Source organism: Castanea sativa, chromosome 12 (genome assembly GCF_040712315.1).
Source record: "Castanea sativa cultivar Marrone di Chiusa Pesio chromosome 12, ASM4071231v1".
In the NCBI taxonomy this organism is placed as follows: domain Eukaryota; kingdom Viridiplantae; phylum Streptophyta; class Magnoliopsida; order Fagales; family Fagaceae; genus Castanea; species Castanea sativa.
The window spans coordinates 38,534,675-38,548,092 of record NC_134024.1 but is presented as its reverse complement, the minus strand read 5'-3'; the positions used below and the strand labels follow the sequence as shown (position 1 = coordinate 38,548,092).

The 13,418-nt window shown below is 36.5% G+C and overlaps 1 protein-coding gene across 3 annotated transcripts; it reads left to right on the top strand.

Annotated features, from left to right (window-relative positions):
* Positions 1–652: 652 nt before the first annotated feature.
* Positions 653–10,852, top strand: LOC142619118 (ABC transporter C family member 5). 3 transcript variants are annotated; one of them, XM_075792185.1, is made up of 13 exons: positions 1,013–1,153; positions 1,424–1,589; positions 1,759–3,700; positions 3,828–4,148; positions 4,267–4,353; positions 5,485–6,177; positions 6,333–6,497; positions 6,981–7,275; positions 7,857–8,071; positions 8,225–8,530; positions 8,991–9,054; positions 9,154–9,393; positions 10,259–10,852. In XM_075792185.1, exons 2-13 carry the CDS (start codon positions 1,477–1,479, stop codon positions 10,369–10,371), a joined length of 4,554 nt encoding a protein of 1,517 aa, XP_075648300.1. In that variant the 5' UTR covers positions 1,013–1,153; positions 1,424–1,476; the 3' UTR covers positions 10,372–10,852. The 3 variants fall into 3 exon arrangements, with proteins under 3 accessions (XP_075648299.1, XP_075648301.1, XP_075648300.1); XM_075792184.1 differs by having other exon boundaries at positions 653–1,153; positions 1,424–3,700; XM_075792186.1 differs by lacking the exons at positions 8,991–9,054; positions 9,154–9,393; positions 10,259–10,852 and adding an exon at positions 8,777–8,938 and having other exon boundaries at positions 653–1,153; positions 1,424–3,700.
* The last annotated feature ends 2,566 nt before the right edge of the window (positions 10,853–13,418 follow it).

The following is a 13,418-nucleotide window of genomic DNA, read 5'->3' as shown; positions in this document are numbered from 1 at the left end:
TAACACTACATAGTGCCAGTTTTCTCTTTTCTGGGACAAAAGGGGCAGTAATTACTGGTTTTTTCCACACAATCTTGTTCAACCTACGGTTGGTGCAATTTTACAACTGAGTGCTCAAATCATGAATCATCAGCTACTATAATATTCAACCCCAAAAAGCTTACCATTATGGCATTCCACTCATACTTTCATTTCAACTCCTCCACCACCACCCATCACTCAAACACCACTTACTGTGTTTACACACTGTAAAGTGTGTAAACAAACAAAATCCCATCTCTCTCTCTCTCTCTCTCTCTCTCAAAACATGAATAATGGAAAGTTCATTCATAATCAAATATTTATTTATATAAAAAAAAACCTTCTGAGATCCCTATCATCATGATCTCATCAATAGCTACACCCAACACATGTAAATAATATTCTCTCTTTAATTACAAAATACTAATATTCATATTCTTCTCCAAAAAAAAAAAAAAAATCGTACACATTCCTTTTTCTCTCTCTTACACAGTTGTCTATATATAATAAGTAAATGAAGCAATTGAACAAAACAAAGACCAAAATCTGGGGAAAAATATTAAAAACCACAAAAGGACACCACCTCCCATTCAGTGTTTGTTTTTACCTTCCCTTCTCAAAAACTAACCCCTTTTGTTTTGTATTTATTATTTTTTTTTTTTAGTTTTTGCTTTTGTTGTCATCAGCATTCAACACTCCTTTCTCTTTCTCTTCCTCTCCCTCTCACACACGGCAGTCCCAGTACGTGTTGCCAGCAAACAACAATTACAAAGGTAGCAGCAGATATAGATAGATAGAGCTATATATATAGTTTCTTCAAAAACCAAAAAAAGGAAACAAAGAAAAACCCTTTTAATATTGAGGTGGGAGAGGACACGCACACACTGTCTCTGTCTCTGTCTATGTCTCTCCCTTTCTCTCAATTTGTCGACGCTTATATAGCTTACTTCATTCATCGTTATCGTTCTTTTTGGATTGCTTAACTCTCTCTTAAGAAGAGTCAGAGGAGCTTGCTGTGTAAAACTTGTTCCCTTCTCTCTCTCTCTCTGTGTTTAACAACAACAACAACATTCACAGACTTGCCTCGGCAATCTGCACCGGCTCACCAAACGAATATACAAGACACAACAAGGTTAGTCCTTTTTTTTGTTATTTCCTCTAATGGGTTTCGTTTAGATTTTGATTTCTCCTTCTTGTCTTTGTCCATTTCTGTTCACCTCCAGATATCATATAACACACACAAAACACACACACACACACACACACACACGTTCACAGAGAGAGAGAGAGAGAGAGAGAGAGAGAGAAGCAAAGTTGAAGCATTTCTCATTTTCTCTTACTTTGTTTTCCGTGCTGGTAAAAAATAAGAATCTGTTTGTTTTGATGTGCAATGTGTCCGCAGATTCTGTCTCCTAATACGCATTTGCTGCTGTCTCTCACAACCCAGATGGTGAAATGCCCTTCTTCACAATAGGATTTGATCTCTCTTGCTTAGCTCAACCACAAAAGCAACACCGACTCACTGTTCTCAATCGCCTCCTTCACCTATATGCTATTTTCAATAATGGGTATCTCTCTTTTGCTTAATAAAATCCCAGCTTTATCTTATTCATCACCAGAAGCACAATCACTGTATGCCCTTTTGAGTGATATTCAAGGTGTTCCACTATTGGAACTTTCTTCAATATGTATCAATTTGACGCTCTTTCTTGTGTTCCTCTTCATTGTCTCCGCTAGGCAGATATTTGTGTGTGTCGGTAGGATTCAATTTGTTAAGGATGATTCGGCTGCTGCAAATGCTAGCCCAATTAGGCGTAGTGTAGACGGAGAAATCCGCGATGTTAGTATTGGTACTGGGTTTAAAGCTACAGTGCTTTCTTGTTTCTATGTGTTGTTTGTTCAAGTTTTCGTTTTGGGGTTTGATGGGGTTGCTTTAGTAAGAGAGAGTGTTAATGGGAAGGCTGTGAATTGGTTTGGTCTGTTGTTGCCAGCTGCACAAAGTTTAGCTTGGTTTGTGTTGAGCTTTTCAGCTCTGCATTGTAAGTTCAAGGTATCTGAGAAATTCCCATTGTTGTTGAGGGTGTGGTGGTTTTTTTCCTTTTTGATTTGTTTGTGCACTCTGTATATTGATGGAAGACAATTCTTAGTAGAAGGTTCAAAGCACCTGTGTTCTCATGTTGTGGCAAATTTTGCCGTGACTCCAGCTCTTGCTTTCCTTTGTGTTGTTGCAATTAGGGGTGTTACTGGTATTCAAGTTTCTAGGAACTCTGATCTTCAAGAACCTTTGCTTCTTGAAGAAGAACAGGGGTGTCTTAAGGTTACCCCTTATACTGATGCCGGAATTTTTACCTTGGCCACACTTTCTTGGTTGAACCCACTTCTTTCAATTGGCGCAAAGAGACCGCTTGAGCTTAAGGACATTCCCCTTCTTGCACCAAAAGATAGATCCAAGACCAATTATAAGATTTTGAATTCAAATTGGGAGAAATTGAAGGCTGAAAACTCTTCCAAGCAGCCTTCTTTAGCTTGGGCAATTCTCATGTCATTTTGGAAAGAGGCGGCTTGTAATGCTGTCTTTGCCGGTCTAAATACTCTCGTTTCATATGTGGGGCCATACATGATTAGCTACTTTGTCGATTACTTAGGGGGGAAAAATACCTTCCCCCATGAGGGGTATATTCTTGCCGGAATATTCTTTTCAGCAAAGCTTGTGGAGACGCTATCAACCCGGCAGTGGTACCTTGGGGTAGACATTTTGGGTATGCATGTGAGATCAGCTTTAACAGCAATGGTGTATCGAAAGGGGCTCAGGCTCTCAAGCTTGGCAAAACAAAGTCACACCACTGGAGAAATTGTAAACTACATGGCAGTCGATGTCCAGAGAGTGGGGGACTATTCTTGGTATTTCCATGATATATGGATGCTTCCTTTGCAAATCATTCTTGCCCTTGCAATTTTGTATAAGAATGTTGGAATTGCTTCTGTTGCAACATTGATTGCCACCATCATCTCCATTGTTGTTACTGTTCCTGTGGCAAAGATACAGGAGAATTATCAAGAAAAGTTAATGACTGCTAAGGATGAAAGAATGAGGAAAACCTCTGAGTGTCTAAGGAACATGAGGATTCTGAAGTTGCAAGCTTGGGAGGACAGGTATCGGGTTATGTTGGAGGAAATGCGGAATGTAGAGTTCAAGTGGCTACGGAAAGCCCTATATTCTCAAGCTTTTATTACATTTATTTTCTGGAGCTCCCCCATATTTGTTTCAGCTGTCACTTTTGGTACTTGCATATTGTTGGGTGGTCAGCTCACTGCAGGCAGTGTTCTTTCTGCTCTGGCCACTTTCAGGATCCTCCAAGAACCACTCAGGAATTTTCCTGATTTGGTGTCTATGATGGCTCAGACAAAAGTTTCTCTTGATCGAATTTCCAGTTTCCTGCTGGAGGAAGAGTTGCAGGAAGATGCCACCATCGTCATGCCGCGAGGCAGTACTAATGTGTCCATAGAAATTAAAGATGGTGTGTTCTGCTGGGACCCTTCATCTCCTACCTCAACATTATCAGGAATACAAATGAAAGTTGAGAGAGGAATGCGAGTTGCTGTTTGTGGTGTGGTTGGTTCTGGTAAATCAAGCTTTCTCTCTTGCATCCTTGGGGAGATACCAAAAATCTCTGGTGAAGTACGTTTGTTTATCAAATTTCTAATTCTGTTTTCTGTATCAGTTTTTCTTGGCTGCTGTTTTGTAAATCCTTTTATTAATAGCAGTTGAATATTCATTGTACTTGTTACTTTGATGTTCTTTTCAGGTAAGAGTATGTGGTACTGCTGCCTATGTTTCCCAGTCAGCATGGATACAGTCTGGAAATATAGAAGAAAATATTCTTTTTGGAAGCCCAATGGATAAAGCAAAGTACAAGAGTGTTTTACAGGCTTGTTCACTGAAAAAGGATTTGGAACTTTTTTCACATGGAGATCAGACCATTATTGGTGATAGAGGTATAAATTTAAGTGGTGGCCAGAAGCAACGAGTGCAGCTTGCTAGAGCACTGTATCAAGATGCTGACATTTATTTACTTGATGATCCTTTTAGTGCGGTTGATGCACATACTGGTTCTGAATTATTTAAGGTTAGACATAAATTTTGTCATTGTCATTAGTATTGCAGTTCATATGAATGAACTATGCCTAGATTAAAAATAATTATAATAATTGAACTGTGGCTAAATATATGATATGGAACTGCAGGAATACATATTGACAGCTCTAGCAACTAAAACTGTGATTTTTGTGACCCATCAAGTTGAATTTCTGCCTGCAGCAGATCTTATACTGGTATGAAATTGTCTTCACACTTCATTTTTATATGTTCCTTATGCATGTAGAGTTCTGTGCTGGCATCTGTTTTGTGTCCAAGCATGCGAGGTGGCATCTTGTGAAATTAATCTTGAAAGCTCCTCATGAGTGTCTACCCAGACTGGTAGTACATCAATTTGTTAGTTTTGAGGCTGCATGTCCATGTAGCTTCTGTTGCTAATTGCAAAATCCTCAGTTTATTTAATCTCTTTCCCCTTGTTTTAGTTTTCTTGTTTCTATTTTGCAAAACCCTGTGTTTTGAGGTTTATGAGAGGTATTTAATTTTTAACCTGTAGTTTATTATAATAAAAAAACCTAAGAAATTCATTAAAGTAAGTAGCTCAAGTTTTCTTTAGCTGATGTTATTAATTGTCTGATCAAATATATTATTGTTCAAAGAAAAGGTCAAGCGAAGGAGACTTGGCAGAGAATAATAATACACTTAGAACTAAAGTATAGAAGAAAATAATAACAGGATTACAGGACCATATTGCAAAGCTGGCACAAAGTTGCCAGAAGATGACTGACTAGATATATGTGATAAACTTGCATTTATATATTGTTTTTAGCATTATTTTTTTAATAAAAACGGGACTGTTTCTGCTTGTGTATTGATCCAATGTGAAGTTGGAGTTGAAGGATTATGTGAATGAGCATATAATTCTATTAGTGCGATTCTTTTTTATTTTGTATAATGATTTTACTAAAACAGAAGTTAGTTTATCATGTTAAAAAAAAAGGCTATTCCAACAATTATTCAATAGAAATTCAAGTGTTCTCAGCTTATTTTGATTCTTTGACTAAAAGCTCTAGCCCTCAAATAACCTTTGATATTTTAGTATTTTGGTAAAAATATTGGAGCATGGTCAAAATCCAAGAGTTAAATAATTATTGGCATTTTAGTAGTTTACTCTTTTGAGTCACTAAGCCTTTGTGGTTGCTTGACTTTATTACTGGAAGGTTTTTTTTATTATTATATATTTTTCTATTGTGGGTTTATAAATTAACACGAATGAGGTTCTGTATGCTTTAGCTTAAATATCCACCAGAGACTGTGATGTGATGGTACAGTCCTGAAAAAGCTTAACAAACAATTCTCTATATTTGTAGGTTCTTAAAGCAGGCCGCATTATACAAGCAGGAAAATATGATGACCTTTTACAAGCTGGAACTGATTTTAATACTTTGGTCTCAGCTCACCATGAAGCAATCGAAGCAATGGATATTCCTTGTCACTCAGAAGATTCAGATGAAAGCCCTTCTCTGTCTGGGTCCCTTGTACTTGGTAAAACATGTGTTACAGCTGGAAATGGTATTGGCAGTTTGTCAAAGGAAGTGCAAGAAGGTGTGTCGCCCTCGGACCAGATAGCAATAAAAGAGAAAAAGAAAGCAAAACGCTTAAGGAAAAAGCAGCTTGTTCAGGAAGAGGAAAGGGTAAGAGGAAGGGTCAGCATGAGTGTGTACTTCTCATATATGGCTGCAGCATATAAGGGCTTATTGATTCCACTCATAATTGTTGCACAAGCACTGTTTCAGTTCCTTCAAATTGCTAGTAATTGGTGGATGGCTTGGGCTAATCCCCAAACAGAAGGAGATCAACCTAAAGTTAGTCCTATGGTCCTATTAGTTGTTTATATGGCCTTTGCTTTTGGAAGCTCTTGGTTTGTATTTGTTAGAGCTGTTCTGGTAGCTACGTTTGGTCTGGCAGCTGCACAGAAATTGTTTCTGAATATGCTTAGAAGTGTGTTCCGAGCACCAATGTCTTTCTTTGACTCTACTCCAGCTGGACGGATCTTGAATCGTGTAAGTTGCTTGATTTCACTGGAAAAACATATGCAACTTGAAAATTTTTTTCTCTTATGTTTCTGTCTATCTCGTTAAATAATAGTTATTTCTATTTTTCTTTGATCTTCCCTTTGTTCACATTATCTAATGTCAGATTATTCATGACATTGCAGGTGTCAGTTGATCAAAGTGTCGTGGATCTTGATATTCCTTTTAGACTTGGTGGGTTTGCTTCAACGACAATTCAGCTTATTGGCATTGTTGGTGTTATGACAACGGTTACCTGGCAAATTTTGATTCTTGTTGTTCCTATGGCCATTGCCTGCTTGTGGATGCAGGTGAATTTTTCTCTTTTTGCTCCCATTTTTGTAATATCAGGCTCATTTTTCTTTTTGTTTCAAATGAAAGGGAAAGAAATTGCTAAATTTTTAGCTTCCTTCTCAAGCACTTTTCCATTCTCATTATTTCCAATAACCAGTGTGCATTGAACATCTTATGCTATTAAAAAATCTCAAATATTATGTATCTTTTAATCAATTCACCTTACACCTTATTTCTTCTTCTTCTTCTTTTTCCTTTTCCTTTTTGTGCTTGTATACACAATGCTTACCGTGTTAATGGTCCATTCCGCCAATCTTGTGAAAGTTAATATTCCACTTAATTGTTAGGGAAGCACTTCTTTGATTTATTTGAAGCAAATATGAACCCTCTCACTAATTACTTTGGACTTGGAAGTGGTGATTTGAAAATTATAAATCTTATTTAATGCCATTAACCAAAAGGAGTACGTAACTTATATTAGTATATCTCTGGCATGGCAGAAATACTACATGGCTTCATCAAGGGAATTGGTTCGCATTGTCAGCATCCAGAAATCTCCAATTATCAATCTTTTTGGTGAATCTATTGCTGGAGCAGCAACGATAAGAGGCTTTGGACAAGAAAAAAGGTTCATGAAGAGGAATCTTTTCCTTCTTGATAGTTTTGCTCGCCCATTCTTCTGCAGTCTCGCAGCTATTGAATGGCTTTGCCTACGAATGGAGTTACTCTCAACTTTTGTATTTGCTTTCTGCATGGTTTTACTTGTGAGCTTTCCACATGGGAGTATTGATCCAAGTAAGTATATTGCCTCTCCCATCCTCAAATTTCTCTGCCTATTCTTATGAGAAAAATTCTGTATGGTGTGAAGTGACATGTCCAGTGAAATAATAAGGTGTTGATGTGCCATTTCCTGCATTTAAAGCATACACTCCAGACAGAAAAAACCTGCTTGGTAGTTGGTGTAATGGGACTATCAATTTCTGCGATGTGGTATTTTTTACCATTTGGACTTTACACTGCCAACCTATTGAGAGCCCTCAATTGTCAAAAACTAACTTTGCACATGATATTTCCTTTTCCTTTTCCTTTTCTAATTTATTAAGTTTGTGTTGACTTCTGTTTTGGCATGCCACTTCAATGCTTTTTAAGTCACAAAATGTTCTTTGTGCACATGTATGGTATCTTAAGATTACTGATTTGTGTTCGTCATATTTAACTTTGGTCTTGGGGAGGCAAGTGATGAAAAATTACTTGATTTTTGAAAATAATAATGGAAGAGTAAAATGTGAGATGGAAGTTCCAAAGTAGGCACCTGATCAAATGCCTTAATTTTTGATAATATACTTTTGCTAAGCATGGTTGCTTCTTCTCTGTAGGCATGGCAGGCCTTGCTGTGACATATGGCCTTAATTTGAATGCACGCCTATCGCGATGGATACTTAGCTTTTGCAAGCTTGAAAACAAAATTATTTCCATAGAAAGGATTTATCAGTACAGCCAAATTCCAGGAGAAGCCCCAGCGATTATTGAGGTCTCTCGACCTCCATCCTCATGGCCTGAGAATGGAACAATTGAAATGAATGACTTAAAGGTATGCAGTTCAGTTTGACCTTGACGTGCTTGTGCTTTTTCAAAACTGACGATAAAGGTTTCTTGGCATTTGAACTTTGTTGCTGATGTTTTTCCCTTTTTTATTCCTTCCTCTCTCTCCCTCTCTCCCCCCCACCCCCTTTTCCCTATGTAGGTTCGTTATAAGGAGAATCTGCCTGTAGTTCTTCATGACGTAACCTGTAAATTTCCAGGTGGAAAGAAGATTGGAATTGTTGGGCGTACTGGAAGTGGTAAATCTACTTTGATCCAGGCTTTGTTTCGATTAATTGAACCAGAAGGTGGGAGGATCATTATAGACAACATTGATATTTCAAAAATTGGCCTCCATGATCTTCGTAGCCGTCTGAGTATCATACCTCAGGATCCTACCTTATTTGAAGGTACCATTAGGAACAATCTTGATCCCCTTGAAGAGCATTCAGATCATGAAATTTGGCAGGTTAGTATCAACTTTAACTCACTATCCTTTTTTTTCTTTTTTCTTTTTTTCACCCTCTGAATTTCAGAAAGGTTCTATAAAAGTTTGGTAATCAAGAAAATTCCATTGTGTTTTTTTTTTTGTTGTTGAAGTTTTTATTGTTTCATTCATCTGTGAAGCACAGCTTAATCAAGAATCATATGTAAACAAAAGAAAATATTTCAATATAAAGGTCGTACCCAATGCACAAAGCTCCCATTTTTGCAGGGTTTGGGAGATGTAATTGATAAGCAGCCTTATGCCCAATTTTATTTTGGGAGAGGCTGATTCTTGGACTCGAACCCATGAATGCACATCGTGTAAGACCAAGTTTATATAAGAAAACCAAAAATTATAATAGATTATAAAATAATTTAAAATAAATAGTGATTATGTATGATAATATGCCCCTGACTAATTGGTGTATTCTGATTTGGCACAGGCACTTGATAAGTCTCAACTTGGAGAGATAATCCGTGCTAAGGAGCAAAGGCTTGATGCACCAGGTATGCGGCAAGATATCACCTACTATAATTATGTTGTAACTCTCTCTCTTTCACTAAGCCTTTGGATGTGTGATTGATCGGCTGTACTTTGTTTTGCAGTGCTTGAAAATGGAGATAACTGGAGTGTGGGTCAGCGGCAACTTGTGTCCTTGGGTCGGGCTTTGCTTAAGCAGGCAAGGATACTGGTGCTTGACGAAGCAACAGCATCAGTTGATTCAGCCACTGACAATCTCATCCAGAAGATTCTTCGAACTGAGTTTAAGAATTGTACTGTATGCACAATTGCACATCGTATTCCAACTGTTATCGACAGCGATCTAGTTCTGGTACTCAGTGATGGTATGTAAAGTTTAACTCTGAACTCATTATTTCATTGCGACATATAGGTCTAGCCTCAGTGTGACATTTGTAATTAGTACTAATGAACTCAAGTGGTATTTCATATAGGTTAGGTTATATATCTAAATGTTCAGTTTTCATCATGGTTTTTATACATTCAATTGGTAGATGTATCTGTTAAGCAAGGGTTAAGAATGTTATATGGAAAATGTGGCTGGAAAAGGGAGCATACTTGGAAGTGTTTCTAGATCATTAAAAACTGTATCCATTACATTTGTTTCATTTATACTACGATCTTCCAATTTGGTTGTAAGAGGGTTTTCCTAAAGAAATTTTTTTGAACTATCCATACATATGAATGTATAGCAAATTTTAGGCATATTGCTGTAGATTATGCCCCCATCAAGTCCACCACGCCCAGATTGTGATTGCCTTATTGGTGGTCTGGTTCACTTTATTCAATCATAATCCATATATGTGAGATTTTATTCAGATAACTGAAAGTAACTTCAATAATATGAGTTTTGACAGGAGATTAATTTCAGAAAGTTGTCCATGTGCTTATGGCCTTTCAATGATTTGACTGTCCTTTTTTGCACTGGATGCAGCTATTATTGCTCCTATTACTGTAGATTCATGATCAATTGTTTATTTCCCAAATTGACATAGGAAACTAAAAGTAAATCTGAACTCCTTGAAACTTTGGAATTGGGTCTGACAGGGCATGATTCTGAATTATCTTAATATTAATTTCCACTACCTGATTTTTCCATGGCTTCTGTTTTCTGTTTCTGGTTGTGATTTAAGGTTGGGGGGAATGCACACATGTTCTTTGCTCATGAAACTTGTTTTGATAATTTTGCAGGCCGAGTTGCAGAGTTTGATACTCCAATGCGACTATTAGAGGATAAATCATCAATGTTTTTGAAATTGGTAACTGAGTATTCATCACGGTCAAGTGGCATACCAGATTTTTAAAATGGATGCCATGCATGCCTGAGGACCAAGTCAAAGCAGCAAGGACAGAGGACTACCCAAAACTGAACCAGCTAAGTCTGCTCCACTTGTTGCTGCTTCATCCAGCACATTGATACACAAACACGTGAAACGAAGGTGCGTGTTGTGTTTTATCAAACCAGCAGGACCCCAAAGGAAAAAAAATAAGTTAATAGTTCAAAGTGATTTTGAGTTGATTCATCCCCTTAAGCATAACTGGGGAATTCATGCATGGTTGGCATGCTTTGTAACACAAAAAATAAGTGGCGTTGGTAGAGGTAATAATAATTACACAAAAGAGAAAATGGGCAAGAAATTAGTGTTCAATAATGTAGCGTTTAGACTGAAGCAAGAGGTTGTTATTTAGTTAGGGAATTTGTAGAGCTGAACTAGTCCATGTCAATCCCACAATTTCTAGTGAAAATGCAATTTAGATCAAGATGTTAGACTTAGAATTCAATTCATTTTTTCTATCATGTTCATTGTTTCTTGTTTTCATTTTCAAGTCCGGTAAATGTAGAAGCATTTTTTTTTTCCACAGAAAAGAAAAAAATGTAATAACTTGGTTACACTGAATCACCCTTAATCCAACTACGAATTTCCTTCACAATACGAGAGGGATGATATTCATTGTGTTTATGTTAAATAGAGTGATCCCTTTATTGTTCAAGTGGTGGAGCATACTCTTACTGTTCCCCATAGCTTCTTGTATTCCCTTTATATTTTCTCAAATATATGGAAAAATAGAGAATATTTTTAAATATGCATTTGCAATAGGTTGACTATTTTTCTTGGATGTTCCTTCTAACTTCCAAATTTCCAACACCGTCCCACAAGGAACAACTTTGAACAATGTTATCTTGCTGGCATCAGTGGATTGGGAAGCACAAATCGGACATTTGGAACTTGGTTCCGGGTGCTTAATGTGGATTGAGTGGTTGAAACGAAATCGTCGATCCTTTGAGGACAAAGGGAAGATGTTGGATGAGTTAAAGCTTTTATGTCATTGTAGTCTTTTTGAGTGGTCTCGGTGTTGGGATTTCACTGATCACTCCTCTCTTTGAGTTTTTGTCCTCCCTTATTTTCGTTTCCTGATTTCTGTGTTTGTTGTGCTGTTTGTTCCTTTTTCTGCTTGCTGTTCATCATCATGAACTTCTTGTATTCCTATTTTTTTTATCTTTTATAAAAATTTCCTGATTATCTATCCAAAAAAAAAAAAAAAACAATGTTTACGTGCTATCTTTGAATGTCATTGCTGAACTGATTCCTAAAAGCGTTTGCAGCTTCCTTTTAATAAAGGATTGTACCTCCGGATGCCCCTCTTTTTTCATTTTTTGTTAAATCTTATTTATATTTTCCTGGTTTCTTTCTTATCGTTTTCTTTTCTCAGAATATGGAAAGTACATAAAAATTTAAAATTTGCATTTGGAATAGGTAAATTTTCCAACTCTCTCACACACACACACCCGAAAGGCCCAGACTATGGATACATTATATGTGTGAGCTATGAAGTGAATATTTTCCAGATTGATGTTTTTTGGGGACATGTACTATATTCTGATGCATAGAAGAACTTAAGTTTCTGGTTGTAAAAATTCAGATTATTGTAGGTTTGAACAGTAGCAAGCGTGTCCAGGTGACCCCACGGCCCACGTCATAAGTCGTGCGAGAACAATGACCACTAGCAAGTCGTTTGTAACATTCGCATTGAAAGAGAGGGAGAGGTTCTAGTTGTACCTACCACCTTATAAGCGCCTAGTACTAGAATTTCAACGTCTACTTTTCTTTGGATATGAAATTGAAAAAAAAAAAAAAAAAATAGTGGCTGATATGGAAGCTTGTTTGGATGGAGATGCATGCATATCTGATTAATAAACTTTTAGTTGTTTCACCTTTCATTCAAATCGTACTTGGTTTAAAATTCAAAATATGGGGGAATGGGAGACGAATGTTTTGGGTTGGGATGGACAAGACTATGCCATTTGTAGAGCGTAGCCTACTCTTCTTACTAACAACAAATATGGATAGCAACGGTTGGCACTTGGCGCACACATAACCAACCTACCCTCCAAAAAATTCATGACCCAAAAGTCATTGTCTTCTTCAAACTCATGTCGTTTAGGAGAGAGAGGAAAAAATAAATAAACACGTTTCTTTCTCAAATCCAAATTTTGTTCCAGTGGCTTCCATTGATATATAGTCACTTTCATGTTGGCTTAATATGTGAAAGTTGTCGGTAATCATCTGAACACAAACCAACGTCGCTGCTGGTATCATCAGCACGAGTCGGTAGTCGTCAACTCATGTATATATAATATAATATAAATTAAACTTAGTTTGTGTTTAGTTTTATTCCTAAAAATACTGTCAAAAAATATTTTTAAGTGTTTAGTTGTGTTTATAAAAATGCTATGGAAAACTTTTTTTTTTTACTACTTTCCCGCATTTTCATCCCCCAAGTATAGGTTTGCAAACGGAGACAGGGTACATTAGAGGAGGAAGGAGATTTGGTTGATGAATTTTTGATGAGACAAAAAAAGTTTTACAATAGCTGAAAGTGTAAATCATTTTCTGCTAGAAGTGCCTTTATTTTACAGTCAACTAGAATTTATACAATTTCAGTCGTTCCAAACGCTTGTAAATGTGAAAAATATTTTTCAGAAATTAATTTCAATCAATCCATACATAATCTTCATTCCAAAATTTTAAGATTGGATTTCTTAAAGAATATTTTCTTTTGTTTTTTTGGCTGAGATCTTAAAAGAATAGTCAAGAATCATGATTGACTACATGTAATAAGGGACATTAACGTATATGTGTCTCTATAGTGAATTCATTTGTAATAAAGTATATAAATTTTTTGCCAATGACAAGTTATGTATGTGTCAAATGTCGGATCATTAAGAGAATTTGAAAAGAAAGATTCATCAAATGAGAGATTCAAGATTTTGGAAGATTTAACCAAAGATTGGACCAACATTTTCATTATAAATAATTTTATAATTAATTTAAAGATAAATAAATAGATT

Coding starts and splice junctions, on each gene's coding strand:
- LOC142619118 (XM_075792184.1), top strand. CDS start 1,571: ATGCTATTTTCAATAATGGGTATCTCTCTTTTGCTTAATAAAATCCCA. Junction 4,149..4,266: donor CTGGTTCTGAATTATTTAAG/GTTAGACATAAA, acceptor ATGGAACTGCAG/GAATACATATTGACAGCTCT. Junction 4,354..5,484: donor CTGCAGCAGATCTTATACTG/GTATGAAATTGT, acceptor CTATATTTGTAG/GTTCTTAAAGCAGGCCGCAT.